Below are 15,760 nucleotides of genomic sequence, written 5' to 3'. Positions count from 1 at the left end.
CCTCGCAATTTTCCTCAGCCAAGGTGACGAGTGGCGCCGAATTCGGTCTCAGACGCACACCAGCGTTTCTGCACCGCGTGCGGTGCAAGCATACGCCAAAGGCATTGCTGACGTTGTCGACGACGCAATTTCTCTGATTGCATCGGCACGGGATGAAAAGGAAGAAGTGGAAGACTGCCATCTGCTGATGAGAAGGTGGGCTTTAGAATGTAAGTGCAGCACCTCAAGACATCTTTTAGTATGTATCGTGGAAATGTGCATGAACAAGGCATAATTCCATGTGTGTTTCTTCATAAATGCGTTCCGTCCCCTCTGCGACGCCATTTTTCATCACAGTTTGCTTTCATGAGCTTCCGATATTGCAATGGGATTGTGCCTGCTGTTGTAATTGCTGCACTCCGCAACGCCATCATGTAACCACCTTTCGGCTGTCACGCGCTACTGGTACCAGATGGCGCATCTGACTTCAACACGGTCGTTCTTTCTCGACGAATCAGCCCGTCTATCATCTGATATCCGGTAACCTTCGAGAAATCTTCGCGTTTTCTAAAACAAACTTGATCGCCAGTGCCATGGAGGAAGGAAAGCGTAGAAGAGGTGCCGGTGAGCACGGACGTGTTGGCGGAAGTCAGCTACGCCGGAAGTCACGTGCTGTTTTCACATACGAGCAGTTTGACTAGTATCCTAAGCCTAAACGTAAACGTCAACGGCACTTGGCCCATAAAAAGTGAGATAAAAATTCTTTTCCCGCGCATTCCTCGGAGCAGATTCTGTTCGCGAGGCAAGCTGATTATGGAGCGTGGTGTGTAAGCTGAAAAGTTGTGTTTCGGTCAATGAGTGCGAGTGCCAGCCGGCGGCAGACACTCAAGTAATCACGGCGCGGGTCTTCGTCGTCGTCGTCAAGGTCCCACACAAAAGCACAGAAGCGCGTCTGCTTCACTGAAACTGTTCCATAAGTTTCGTAGGCTTTGTTCTGACGCGTGCGCGCCGTTAAAAGATCGCACCTATTGGCCCCGGTGAGGTGACTGCAGGCGGAAAGGTAGATGACACACCAACATGGCTGTATTTCCGCCTTCAACAAGGGAACGTCATGGCCTCTCCTATTTTCTTTCTTTTCTCCGTGGCCAGTGTTGTGTCTGGAAACCGTGTAACGCCTGTAAATATAAGTACAGACGAGTGCGGCAGGGCTGTGCGACGACCGCGCTTGTGGCCATCACCGCCGAAATGTTTAGGGCACGCGTTCGCCGAATGAATTTGCAGCGTTGATTTTCGCAATTTAGCTGCCTTTTCTTGCTGTTTGTCCGCCCGCCGGCTTACACCACCACACGAACGTGACACTATGATATTCTGTCCCTAACGTTTGCAACATTTCTGAATAATATAGAATGGAAGCGCAGCAATGTTTTATGATCGCTGACATATGTGACCACTTGGCCTAAATCAACGTGCTTCATTTGTTGCACCTCAAACCACCTCATCCGATATTACAGAGCGATCCTAACCTTTTCTTATTCTTGTTCTTCGGTTTACAATGGGCAAGTAAAAGGAAACACTATCCTCCTGTCTCAGACCTTTGTCTCGCTGGAGCAACAGAAGTAGGAAGTGATCTCTACTTTAAGATAATCACAAGTATCACAACTTATTGAACAATGCAAACATTCCATTCCAGCCGCCTGGTAGGCAATGAGCGGTAATACAATATATAGATCAAACGATATTACAACGGCAACATTGCCGCTATATATATATATATATATATATATATATATATATATATATATATATATATATCAGTCATATAACGAGCAGCCAACAAACACTGACACCAAGGACAACATAGGGGAAATTACTTTTTTCTTAATAAATGGAATGAAGAAACGATAAACTAACGGAAAATAAAGTGGATGAACAAACAACTTGCCGCAGTTCCCACCTGTGGCAAGTTGTTTTTTCGTCCACTTTATTTTCCAATAATTTATCGTTTGTTCATTTCATTTATTCAGTAATTTCCCATGTTGTCCCATGTTTCCCAAGTAATTTTCCCCATGTTGTCCTTGGTGTCAGTGTTTGTTGGCTTCTCATGATATGACTAATAAAAAATGGCTGTGGCTTAGCTTAGGGTAAGCCCAGGATGCGAAGCATACTAGCCTTTATTTTAGATGTGAACCACTGTTTAGCCTGGTGAACTGCTGTTGCTTGGCTATATTTGGTTCGGCTAGACGACGAAACAACTCATGCGTTACTCTGCTTCGCCTTCAAGAGTGGAACGCGACAGCGTTCCCGTCGACCCGCCAAGGGGTCGACGGCGCTGCGACTGCGTGCCTCGCATTGGACGCGGTGAGCGTCGAGCAACGCCGCGTTCGGCGCGGCAACAAAATGTGCGCCTGAGCAAGCGACGTACGCCTGAGCCAGAAACAGCTCGTTTCTAAGGCAACACCGCATTCACTAGAGGCGCTTTTGTATCGCTTTGAAGCATCGTACTCGTGGCTCAGTGGTAGCGTCTCCGTCTCACACTCCGGAGACCCTGGTTCGATTCCCACCCAGCCCATCTTGCAAGAGTTGAGCCAAAGCCACCTAGAAAATCAGTCTCTGTAGCACGCCGCAACATTCGCTTCTCATTCCAACGAGCAGCTCTGACTCCAGGAGGCATCTCTCCTCGTGAGTGTCTAGCAGAGGCAAGCGCAGCTGCTTATATACCGCCGCGAGCGATGGCGCGAGTTGGAGCCTCGTTTCTCTTCTGTCGTGACGTCACGGTGTCACGTGGTATTGACGGCGACACCGCCGCGCCTGAGGAGCTGGGTTGAGCTCTCGTAATATGCTTCGCATAAAATCGGGCTCCTCGGTAACCCCCTTTCTCCTCGTTTATTACATAACGAGGGTCTCGAATCCGGCAACATTGATGCCTTCAGGTAGCATATGTGGGTTTATTGACCAGTTGCCCGCACTCAAAAAGATCACGTTCTCGTGAGGCCTGCGGCAACAAGGACGTTCCACGTCCACCGCCAAGGTCTGTGTGTGGTGGCGCTGGCTAACACTCCCAGGGTTTTTATCATCATCATCAGCCTAGTTACGCCCATTGCAGGGCAAAGGCCTCTCCCATGCTTCTCCAACTGCCCCGGTCATGTACTAATTGTGGCCATGTTGTCCCTGCAAACGTCTTAATGTCATCCGCCCACCTAATCCGCCTTCCTGGATGCATCACCGCTCGCATGTCATCACGCCCTTATGTTCCCGCATGCGCGCGATGACTGCCCTATCTCCGCCCTGGAAGATAGTCATGGTCTGTTCACCGCTGGATTCGACAAGATACTGACCTCTGCCATCGGTGACGTCAGCCTGGATGGTGCACTAATGCGAGTCACGACGCCGGCTCCGTTCAGTATAAAAGCCACACCGCAGCTTCATCGCTTCAGTGGGCAAGGCAGCAGCAATACAGGCCGGATGTTCAAACGCTGTCTCTTCTTCGTGCAGGTATGTTACCTTAAGGACGCTTATTGTATTCGATCTGACAACCACTTCTTATTGCTGATGCCTTGCCCACACGAACGTCTTTCTGCATATATTTCTGTATGTGCTGATCTTGTTTACTGTATGAGCAGCCTCCTACTGAGTGGCGATATTGAAACAAACCCGGGCCCTACAAAACGCTCCGCCACTCAAACAGATGAGTCTGGCTCTATGATATCCGAAATGTTCGCTCAGCTTCTTGCAGGGCAAAATAAGATAACAAAAGATATAGCCGACATGCGAAAATCTATCGACGCTCGATTTGAGGCAATTGAAAAACGCATAGTTGATCTTGAGCAGCAGGCGCCCACGGTTAGCACAACCCACTACGATAACCTGCAGAGCCAAATTCAGAAAATGTCATCCACTATTAACACACTTTCTTCCCAAAACGATGATTTGGAAAATCGCTCGCGTCGCAACAACCTTATTCTTTATGGTCTGACAGAATCTGAGCATGCCACTAATGAATCGCTGCAATCGCAAGTTAAGAACTTTTTTACTGACGTACTAAAGCTTGATTTTCCTCAAATCGAGCGATTGCATAGGCTTGGTAGACCTAGAGGTGGGAGACCTCGCCCCATCATTATGAAGCTCCTAGATTTTCGCGAAAAGATTAGTGCTCTAAAAAACGGCTATAAGCTAAAAGGGTCTCAGTGGCGATTATCTGAAGATTTTTCTTCAAACGTACGATCCATCCGTAAAAAACTATGGGACGCTACAGCAGAATTCCGTAACAATGGTTCAGTGGTACACCTCAGGTACGACCATGCATTTGTTGATAATCAGCTCTACAATTGGGATGTTGTTTCCAACTCTCTTGTAAAAGCTCCTGACCGCACCACTCACCATCATTTACCGCTATCCCAGGGGAACAATCCTTGACTTAACGATGACAAGTACGATAAACTTTGTATATTAAATCTTAATGCAAGAAGCCTATCTAACAAATATTCAAGCTTTTCCTCTTTGGTGGCATCACATTCCCCACATGTTATCGGTGTTACTGAGACCTGGTTGCATAACGACATCCTTGACTGCGAGGTAACTCCCCCAGGATATAACGTCATAAGAGTAGACAGGAATGCGGGCAGAGGCGGAGGCGTTGCCTTGTTTTTGCGCTCTGATCTACAGCTTTCTGTACTACAATCCCCACTTGAAATCGAGACGGTCTGGTGTAAGGTGCACATTGGTAAAACAAATGTAATCATTGGTGTGTTTTATCGTCCTCCCAGACATACCTCAAATGAAATAATGATCCCTAACACGTTCATCCAAGAGCACGGTTTTGGCTCCTCAAATTTAATCTGCATGGGGGACTTCAATGTACCTAACGTTTCGTGGGCTTCATAATCGATAACTGGTGATAACGTCCCTCTTTCTAGAGAGTTGCTTGAATTTACACTATCCCTTGGATTGAAACAAATTGTATCTAACCCTACTAGAGAGTCCTCCATACTAGATTTGATTTTCCTAAGTGCACCGCTCTTTACGAGTGGCTTTGAGTGTGAGATTACGGACAGTATTTCCGATCACAAAGCTGTTATTACTACTATTAATCTTTCAGTTTCAAGGCGCCACTATGAATATACCAGTTTTTACGATTATAATCATGCAGATGATACGTCCATACTTGATACATTAAGCATTTCATTCGACAGATTCTCCCAGTTATGCACTACCAGTGATATCAATGCTATAGTATCCCATTTTGAAAACATTGTCCATACTTGCATAGAGCGCTATGTGCCATTGAAAACAAAAAAGAAAAATCTAGATCTTCCTTGGATGACAAGGGAAATACTGCATTTGAAGCGTCGAGTAGCCAGAGCACGTCGGAAGCGCCACATGAATGCCGAAACAAATGTCCAGTTCCGCTTTATGAAGGAAGAACTCCGTCAAAAAATGGACGCAGCTAAGAACTTTTATTATCAGTTCACTCTACCTAACTTAGTTAAAAATAACCCACGAAAATTTTGGAGCTCAATTTCGCCAATAAAGAACACCACCCAGACATTTCTATTAGATGATTCCGAAGTAAGCGATGCTGGTCGTATTGCTAAAGCATTCAATGAATATTTTCAGTCTGTATTCACACAGGACAATGGCGTAATTCCTCCCTACTCCACGACAACTAACATGTCCCGTGCAATTAACAATGTTACAATATGTAAGCAAGGAGTCCTGAACCTTATTTTAAATCTTGACACCAAAAAAGGCTGCAGTCCAGACAATGTCAACAATGTGTTCCTTCATCGTTATGCGCTCTGGACGTGTCAATACCTCACCATGATTTTTGAGAAATCTGTATCCACTTGTACAGTTCCTTGTTCATGGAAACGGGCTAGAGTCATTCCATTGTTCAAATCTGGGCAGAAACAATCTCTACTAAATTATAGACCCATTTCGTTAACTTCTCATGCATGCAAACTCCTTGAACACATAATTTATAAACACATTATCACTTTTCTCGACTCTAATAATATTTTATGCAGCGCTCAGCATGGATTTCGTAGTGGTTTTAGCACAGTGACTCAATTAACTGAATTTACACATGACATCGCTTCTGCTCTTGATTTAGGTCATCAATTAGATGCACTCTTCATTGATTTCTCCAAAGCATTTGATACTGTACCACATCCTAAACTATTACATAAACTAAGCTCTATCCTTAATAACCCTCTTCTCGTTGACTGGATCCGTAGTGTTCTTTATGATCGTTCACAGTATGTTTCTTTTAATTCATTCAGCTCTCCTGACGCATCAGTATCTTCCGGTGTGCCCCAAGGTTCTATTTTAGGGCCATTGCTTTTTTTGCTTTACATTAACGACATTCCAAGCTCTGTTTCAGTAAAAATTCGGCTTTACGCTGACGACTGCGTTCTCTACAATGTCATTTCCTCACCTAACGATCATAACACTCTGAATCAATCTTTTATAAGTTTTTGTGAATGGTGCGAACTCTGGCTAATGAACATTAACTTCAAGAAAACAGTCGCCATGTCCTTTCACAAGCATGCTATTTGCTCATATTTCAACTACTCCTATAAATCTACTTTTCTGCAGCGCGCACATGAATATAAGTATTTTAGGCCTCCTTTTCACTCCAAGATTATCCTGGTCAGAACATATTCTAACAACTTGCAACAAAGGACTAAAAAAACTTGGTTATCTAACCCGAACTCTACGTGCTGCCCCCCAAAGAAACTAAACTCATCACATACAAAACACTTGTAAGACCTATTCTTGAATATGCGTCTACCATATGGAACCCTTACAAAATTTCGGACATCCACAAAAATTGAATCTGTTCAGAAAAAGGCGGTTCGTTTCATATACCGCCGTTATGATAGAATGTTTTCACCGTCATCTCATCTGAATATGCTTGGTTTAACCCCTCTTTCCCACCGTCGTCACATTAATTCTCTGAAACTTCTACACTCTCTATTTTACTCTCCACATTATGCTTCCCCTAACACATATCTGGCCCGTGCAAAGCCCCTAATCACGAGAAACAGCAATGACTTAAACTTATCCGTCTTTTTTGCTCGCACCAACACTTTTAAATATAGTTTTTTTCCTCGGACAATTGAACTCTGGAATGACCTGCCTGGTTCCATCCGTTGTTTACCACATAGAGAATTTGGGGATGCCATTGAATGCTCCCCTTATTCATGTTACTCACGTATGCTTCCTTTGTATAATGATTTTCTTTCTCGCATTTGTATTCACCCACTCCTGCAATAGCCCTTCTGGGCTGCAGTATTTGTAACAAAATAAATAAATAAATAAATAAATACGTAAACTTTCTGCCGCCCCTTGCTACGCTTTCCTTCCCTTGGAATCCAGTCCGTAACCCTTAATGACCATCGGTTATCTCCCCTCCTCATTACATGTCCGGCCCATGCCCATTTCGTTTTCTTTATTTCAACTAAGATGTCATTTACACGCGTTTGTTGTCTCACCCAATCTTCTGTTTTCTTATCCCTTAACGTTACACCGATCATTCTTCTTTCCATAGCTCGTTGCGTCGTCCTCAATTTCAGCAGAACCCTTTTCGTAAGCCTCCAGGTTTCTGCCCCATATGTGAGTACTGGTAACACACAGCTGTTATACACTTTCCTTTTGAGGGATAGTGGCAACCTGCTGTTCATGATTTGAGAATGCCTGCCAAACGCACCCCAGCCCATTCTTATTCTTCTGGTTATTTCGGTCTCATGATCCGGATCCGTGGTCACTACCTGCCCTAAGTAGATGTATAGTACACATAAATACCCAAGAAAGCGTTAGCTCAATTGGTAGAGCATCGCACGCGAAATGTGAAGGTTGTGGGTTGGTTCCCACGTGCGGCAAGTTGTTTTTTCATCCACTTCACTTTCCATTAATTTATCGTTTCTTCATTTCATTTAATAATTTATTAAGAAGAAAGTAAGTTCCCCTACGTTGTCCCTGGTGTCAGTGTTTGTTGGCTGCTCATGATATGACTAATACAAATCGGGCCCCTCGGTTAACGCCCTGTCTCCTCGTTGATTTATATATATATATATATATATATATATATATATATATATATATATATATATATATATATATATATATATATATATATATATATATATATATATATATATATATATATATATGCATTGCCACGCTGACGAAGACGATGTTGTCAACTTGTTCGGAAGAAGACGACGCGCTGAAATTCGCCCACTGCCTACCATCTTGTCAGCCGCTACGATTGTTGTAAATATACGTCTGACTGTGTTTAATCTCGTAACCTTTTTGGTGTGGGTTGCGGGATCATTATCAAAACGCATTTACGCAGCGGGCGCTCCTTGGCTGCATCTACAATGGCAGCACAAGGCGAGGATGCTTCGGGCCCGTCTGCACCCATGCCCACCGTCATTCTAGTACAACCCCGCGACCCAGGAAACTTTTCTGGCACCGACAACACTGATGTTGAAGACTGGCTTCAACTATACGAGCGGGTGAGCTCCAGCAACAACTGGGAGCAGACCATCATGCTCGCTAATTTGACATTTTACCTCGCGGGCAAGGCACGCGTCTGGTTTCAGACCCACGAGGAGGAACTTACCAGTTGGGACATTTGTTAACAGAAGGTGAAAGATTTCTTTGGCAAGCCTGTTGGACGTCAGCGCGCCGCCCCAAAAGACCTCGCTCCGCATGCCCAGACGTGCACTGAATCCTACTTCACGTACATTCAGGACGTGCTCGCTCTTTGCCGCAAAGTGGATCCGAAGATGTCCGAACCTCATAAAGATTCACGCGTCATTAAGGGCATCGCAGATGATGCCTTCCACCTCATTGTTTTCAAGAATTCTTCCAGTGTGCAAGCCATTATTACCGAATGCCGGCGATTTCAAGAAGCCAAGAGTCGCCGCATTGCCCAGCCATTTCCCCGCCTTCCCAACACGGCTGCTACGTCCACCTGCGAAGACCTTATCAGTCCGCCCACGCCCGATCGCTCTGATGACGTCCTACATATCATCCGACGTGAAATAGAAGCCGCATCTCCTGTACCAACCCCAACCCATGGCCCCGACAATTGACGGGCGACCGTCTCACTGATACAGTCCGTCGTGCGCCAGGAATTCGCCAACATTTGCTTGACTAACGACTGCTCAGCTAATCGATCTGACTACACTCCGTCCAGCATTGTCATACTTACCCGCAGCCTGAATGCCCCAGCGCGGTATCGCAATCTGGCCGAATGGCGCACTCCAGACGACAAGCCTATATGCTTCACTGGTGGCCGTATCGGCCATATTTCACGTCACTGCCGGTCTTTGTGGATTTCGACCCCCTGCCCCTACCTCCCAACCCACGGCCCTCAAGCTGCTCTTCGGTTCCCTGGTATAAATCGTCACTTACAGCGCATACATAGACGGAGGACAAAAAGGACGACGTAGACAAGCGCTGACTTCTAACTGATTTTTACTTTCAGAAACAAACGTATATACCCTGAAGCACCAAGACAAAAGCGCCCTCTACAAGCAGCAACCCGACATGAGAATGCATTCAGAATTTATTACCTAAGATGAACGAGAACGCATGTGCGATCTCAGGAAAACCAGTTCTCTGTCTGTTAGTGCGATTGATGGCTTACTAACGTACTAGCGTACTCAAACCTTGCTTTTGTTCCCCCCGCAAACGCAGCCAGTACATTCTGGCGATACTTCTCTGCCTACCCGCTCTAGCCGCACTCCTTCGCCACGTCGCTGCTTCTCCCGATCGCCCCTTACTCGCCGATCATTGTCCCCTAGCTCCTTCCGGCGCACCCCTCTGGAAAACTAATGGGTGCAACACCTGGTAGTGATGCTGCCAAACCGACCAGACGCGAAAATTCTCTTCTGACCTTGCCCACACATCGGAACCTCATTAAAGTGAACGTGGATGGTGTACTTGTTACGGCTCTGATTGACACTGGCGCGCACATATCTGTGATGAATGCTCAGCTTCGGAATCGTCTCAAGAAAGTCCTTACTCCTGCCCCGTCGCCTATGGTCCAAGTCGCGGACGGTGGAACACCTGCCGTTATTGGCATGTGTCCGGCTCACATGAGTGTCGCCGGACATCATACTTCTGTTTTATTTTATGTTCTAGAGCACTTCCCTCACGACCTCATTCTGAGCCTTGACTTTCTGTCTACACATTCCGCTTTGATAGACTGTTCTGGTGGTGTTGTGCAACTCGCTCTACCTGCTCCTATTCACCCGCCCTATAGTGCTCCGATACAGCTATCTTCAACAAAGCATATTCGCCTCCCTAACCGTGCTGTTACCTACATAGGTGTCTCCCCCGTTCCACCTATACCAGACGGTGACTACATCGTATCCCCTAATCCGGATGTCCTGCTCTCGCATAACGTCGCTTTTCGTCACACCGTCATTACCATTTCGGACAACGCGTCCTGCCTTCCACTTGTGAACTTTGGACTTTGTACTCAAGTACTCCCGCGCGGAATATCCCTGGCGCAAGTAACGCCGGCCAGAGACTACAATATTTCGGCTTTAACTTGTAACAGCTCCTCGTGTTCAACTCTTGCTTCGCCCCCTGTTCCTTCAGACTTCAATGCCCTAACAGAAATGATTGCTCCCGACCTTCCACCTCAGTGTGCTAATGAACTACGTTGCCGCCTTGCCTCATACTGGGATATATCCGACCTTGGAGAGCGCCCTCCAGGACAAACATCTGTCGTAAAACATCGAATAAACACTGGTGATGCAAGCGCGATCCATCGGTGACCCTACCGCGTCTCACGTACTGAGCGACAAATCATTCAACATGAACTTGAGAAGATGCTTTCTCGAGACATCATCGAACCTTCCTGCAGCCCATGGGCATCCCCTGTTGCACTAGTTAAAAAGAACGAGAACGGTTGGCGATTTTGCATGGATTATCGACACTTCAACAAGATAACCGAGAAGGACGTCTATCCGCTACCACGCATTGACGATGCGCTGGATTGCCTGCATGGAGCACAATATTTTTCGTCGATCGACCTTCGCTCCGGCTACTGGCAAATTGCCGTCGACGACATGGACCGTGAAAAGACAGCATTTATTACTCGCGATGGCCTGTATCAGTTCAAAGTGATGCCTTTCGGTTTATGTAATGCCCCGGCCACATTTGAACGAATGATAGACGCCCTCCTACAGGGTTTCAAGTGGTCAATCTGCCTCTGTTACCTGGACGACGTGAGTGTTTTTTCTCCGAATTATGCGACACACCTCGAACGCCTATCGACGATCCTATCTGTTTTCCGTCAGGCGGGGCTACAATTAAATTCGTCCAAGTGCCACTTCGGTCATCGCGAAATCTCTGTGCTCAGGCATCTCGTCGATTCTTCTGGTGTATGCCCTGATCCCGATAAAATACGGGCAGTGAAACTTTCCCGTGCCAACATGTGCCAAGGATGTTCGTAGCTTCTTCGGCATTTGCCGCTACTTCCGTCCGTTTGTCCTAAATTTTGCGAACGTTGCGCGCCCTTTCAATCAGCTCCTCAAGGAAGACGCCGCATTCATTTGGGGCCCTGAGCAAGCTGGGGCTTTCACCGAGCTGATTGGGCTGCTTACGTCCCCGCCAATTCTCGCTCACTTTGATGCATCAGCTCCAACAGAAGTCCGTACCGATGCAAGTGGCCACGGTATTGGCGCTACCTTGACACAGAAAGAACAAGGGCGAGAACGTGTTCTCTATCGCCTACGCCAGCCGCCTTCTTTCTTCTGCTGAGCGCAATTATTCCATCACCGAACGCGAGTGTCTGGCTCTTGTTTGGGCAGTGGCTAAATTCCGCCCCTATTTGTACGGCCGTCAATTCACAGTCATCACTGATCACCACGCTCTGTGTTGGCATGCGTCCCTCAAACATCATTCAGGGCGCCTTGGCCGCTGGGCTCTGCGCCTTCAAGAACACAACTATTCAGTTGTATGCAAGACCGGCCGCTTACATCAAGATGCGGACTGCTTGTCGCGCCGTCCTGTCGACCCTCCTGGCGTTCCTGCGGCTGGCATACCTGTCACCGTTCTCTCCCTGGCTGCTTTTCGGGATATTAGAGCCGAATAACGTTGGGACGCCTCCTTACAAGACCTTATTTAACGGCTCACTTCAACGACGCCCGATCCTTCCCTTCGCATGCTTGAACTCCAAGATGATATATTGTACCGCTCTAACATGCGCCCGGATGGCCCTGCCCGGTTCTTTGTTGTGCCTGAGCATCTGCGTCAGACTGTTCTCGCCCAGCTTAATGATTTCCCGACTGCCGGTCACTTTGGCGTGTCATGGAGCTATGACCGCGTTCGTCGGCGCTTCTATTGGCCTGGTCTATACCATGACGTCTGCCGTTAGGTCGCTGCGTGTGACCTTTGCCAACGACGCAAAAAGCCGACCACACTCTCCGCTGGTCGCCTTCAACCACTTGACGTACCATCAGAATCATTCTTCCGTGTAGGTGTTGATCTTGTAGGCCCTTTTCCTACTTCTGATTCTGGAGACAAGTGGATTGCTGTAGCCACAGACTACGCCACCCGATATGCAATCACACGGGCTCTTCCAACAAACTGTGCAACCGATGTCGACGACTTCCTCCCAGAGAACGTCATCCTTCACCACGGCGCACCTCGACAGGTCCTCACCGACCGCGGCCGCTACTTTCTTTCTAAAGTTGTGAACGATATTCTGCACTCGTGTGCGACTAAACACAAACTTGCTACTGCTAACCATCCACAAACAAACGGTCTAACCGAGCGCCTTAATCGCACCCTTACTGACATGCTGTCCATGTATGTCTCCGCTGACCATCGCGACTGGGACGTTGCGCTGCCCTTCATTATTTTCGTCTATAATTCGTCTCGCCATGATACCGCCGGCTTCTCTCCATTCCTCCTCTTGTTTGGCCGCTACCCTACGCTACCTTTCGACACCATTCTGCCTGCTAGCTTGAATTCCACGTCCGAGTACGCCCGTGAAGCCATACTCAAAGCTCAAGAAGCACGCCATATTGTCCGACGTCGAATTGTGGAGTCGCAGGACGATCAGCGGCGCGTATATGACGCCCGCCATCGGGGCGTCCATTACACAGAGGGCACCCTGGTTCTCCTTTGGTTGACGTCGCAACGCGTTGGCCTCTCGGAGAAGTTACTTTCACGCTAATCTGGCCGTTACCGTGTCTTGCGTAATGTAACGGATGTCACGTACGAAATCGCCCCTCTTGACCGAACCGTCGCTCAGCATCACTCCGAGGTGGTCCATGTCGCGCGTTTTAAGTTGTATCACTTGTCCGCCTCCTAACCAGCACCGAGCCGGTGCTTCCGCCGCCAGGGGTCATGTGACACGCTGACGAAGATGTCAACTTGGTCGAAAGAAGACGACACGCTGGGCTTCGCGCGCTGTCTACCATCTTGTCAGCCGCTACGATTATTGCAAATATCCTGTAAAAATTCTAACCCCGCAACAGTATATATATATATATATATATATATATATATATATATATATATATATATATATATATATATATATATATATATATATATATATATATACTTATATATATATATATATAAAGAGAGAGAGAACAGAATAATGTGCGGGTGATGAATACCTTCTTCCGGAAGCGGGAGCCCGAATGGGGACACTAGCAATGAAATAGACCTTATGCTCTGCGCTTACCATGGCATCATATCAGATGTGGACGAGCTCGGCAAGGTGCGCTGCAGTGACCATAGGATGGCAACAACTAGAATTAGCGTAGACTTGAGGAGGGAACTTAAGAAACTGGTACATATTGTTACGTAGGAAGACACCGACGAAAAGCTATTTACAAGTATATTTACAAGGCAATACGCCGCAGTTGACCAAGAGGCAACAGCCCGCGCTAGCTTCCAATCGTCGTCTTCGTCTTCTTCCTGCGCGGCTCTTCGTCAGTGGGAATACGACCCCGTAGCATTACCCCCGGCGGCAAAAGCGCCGTCCCGGAGCGACTAAAGGCTGGACTCGGAAGCAGTGTAGTAGCTCTTGAGCCTACTGACGTGCACGACATCACTGGACGCCAGAGTAGATGATGAGGTTGAGCTCACAGGAGCAATTTCATAAGTCACAGGCGTCACCTGGCGAAGCACGCGGTAGGGCCCTGTGTATCGCGAAAGGAGCTTTTCGGAAAGTCCAACGTTACGACAGGGCGACCACAGGAGCACGAGTGCACCAGGCGAAAACTGGACGTCACGGTGGCGGGCGTTGTACTGACGCTGCTGCGTGGTTTGCGAGTCCGTCAGTCGAGCACGGGCAAGCTGGCGTGCATGATCGGCGAGGGCGATGGCGTCGCGCGCATACTCGGTTGTTGAGGTCGCAGCAGGAGGAAGTACCGTGTCAAGGGGCAAGGTCGGTTCGCGACCGTAGAGTAGATAAAATGGAGAAAATCCGGCGGTGTCGTGCCGGGAAGAATTGTAAGCAAAGGTGACGTAAGGAAGGGCAACGTCCCAGTCGTGGTGGTCCTTCGAAACGTACTTGGACAGCATGCCGGTAAGGGTACGGTTTAAGCGCTCTGTCAGGCCATTCGTTTGGGGATGGTATGAGGTAGCAGCTTGTGTTGAATAGAGCAGGAACGCACAATGTCGGCGATAACTTTCGAGAGGAAGTTACGACCGCGGTCAGTAAGCAGCTGTCGCGGGGCGCCATGCACTAAGATAATGTCACGCATGAGAAAGTCCGCGACGTCAGTGGCGCAACTGGTAGGTAGAGCCCGCGTGATAGCGTATCGGGTGGCGTAATCAGTTGCGACGGCTACCCATTTGTTCTCAGAGGATGACGTGGGAAAGGGACCGAGGAGGTCTAATCCAACACGAAAAAACGGTTCCACAGGGACGGCGATCGGCTGGAGATGACCGGAAGGTAGCACCTGAGGCGTTTTCCGACGCTGGCAGGGATCACAGGCAGCAACATAGCGTCGGACGGAGCGAGCAAGACCAGGCCAATAGAAGCGGCGGTGGACGCGGTCGTACGTGCGGGTGACGCCAAGATGTCCTGCAGTGGGTGCGTCATGCATCTGAAAGAGCACAGTCTGTCGTAGATGTTGTGGCACGACAAGAAGAAGATCAGGGCCGTCAGGGAGGAAGCTCCTTCGGTACAGAATGCCGCCCTGGAGGACATATCGGTGAACGGATGCGTCGGTAGGTGCAGAGCGCGGACGCTCGATGAGTACTCGCAGCGATAGGTCTCGGTACTGCTCATCGGCGATGTTAGCGAAGGCAGACACAGAGAAAATGCCGTCGGCGGTACTACTGTCGGCGTCGTCAGGCCCGTCTACCGGGTAGCGAGACAGGCAGTCAGCGTCCTTGTGTAGTCGGCAAGATTTGTAGGTGACAGAGAACGAATATTCTTGGAGGCGTAAGGCCCAGCGACCAAGTCTTCCTGAAGGGTCTTTCAATGAGCATACCCAACAAAGCGCGTGATGGTCTGTGATAACGGAAAAGGGTCGGCCATATAAGTATGGGCGGAACTTAGCAACCGCCCAAACTAGGGCCAGACACTGACGCTCAGTGATGGAATAGTTGCGCTCCGCGGGCGAGAGGAGCCTGCTGGCGTAAGCGATAACACGGTCGTGGCCACGCTGGCGTTGTGCCAGTATTGCGCCAATTCCCTGACCGCTGGCATCAGTACGGACTTCGGTAGGCGCAGAAGGATCGAAGTGGGCCAGAACGGGGGGCGATGTGAGAAGATCGATGAGAAGCG

The 15,760-nt window shown here is 48.2% G+C and overlaps 1 protein-coding gene across 6 annotated transcripts in view; it reads left to right on the top strand.

The window, feature by feature from the left end:
• Positions 1–15,760, top strand: part of LOC135897288 (probable cytochrome P450 12a5, mitochondrial) — a 189,120-nt gene that overhangs the window by 57,783 nt on the left and 115,577 nt on the right. For 5 of the 6 annotated variants that reach the window (XM_070526523.1, XM_065425892.1, XM_065425891.1 and 2 more), the window contains one exon: positions 19–209. The exons of the other annotated variant lie outside the window; for it this stretch is intronic. In XM_070526523.1, the coding sequence (XP_070382624.1) occupies positions 19–209 (191 nt within the window). The remainder of the gene's footprint in view (positions 1–18; positions 210–15,760) is intronic. 6 annotated transcript variants of the gene reach the window in all.

The sequence above is a fragment of the Dermacentor albipictus genome, chromosome 10 (genome assembly GCF_038994185.2).
Source record: "Dermacentor albipictus isolate Rhodes 1998 colony chromosome 10, USDA_Dalb.pri_finalv2, whole genome shotgun sequence".
Classification (NCBI taxonomy): domain Eukaryota; kingdom Metazoa; phylum Arthropoda; class Arachnida; order Ixodida; family Ixodidae; genus Dermacentor; species Dermacentor albipictus.
Note: the sequence above shows the minus strand (reverse complement) of the source record. Positions and strands in the feature narration are given on the sequence as shown.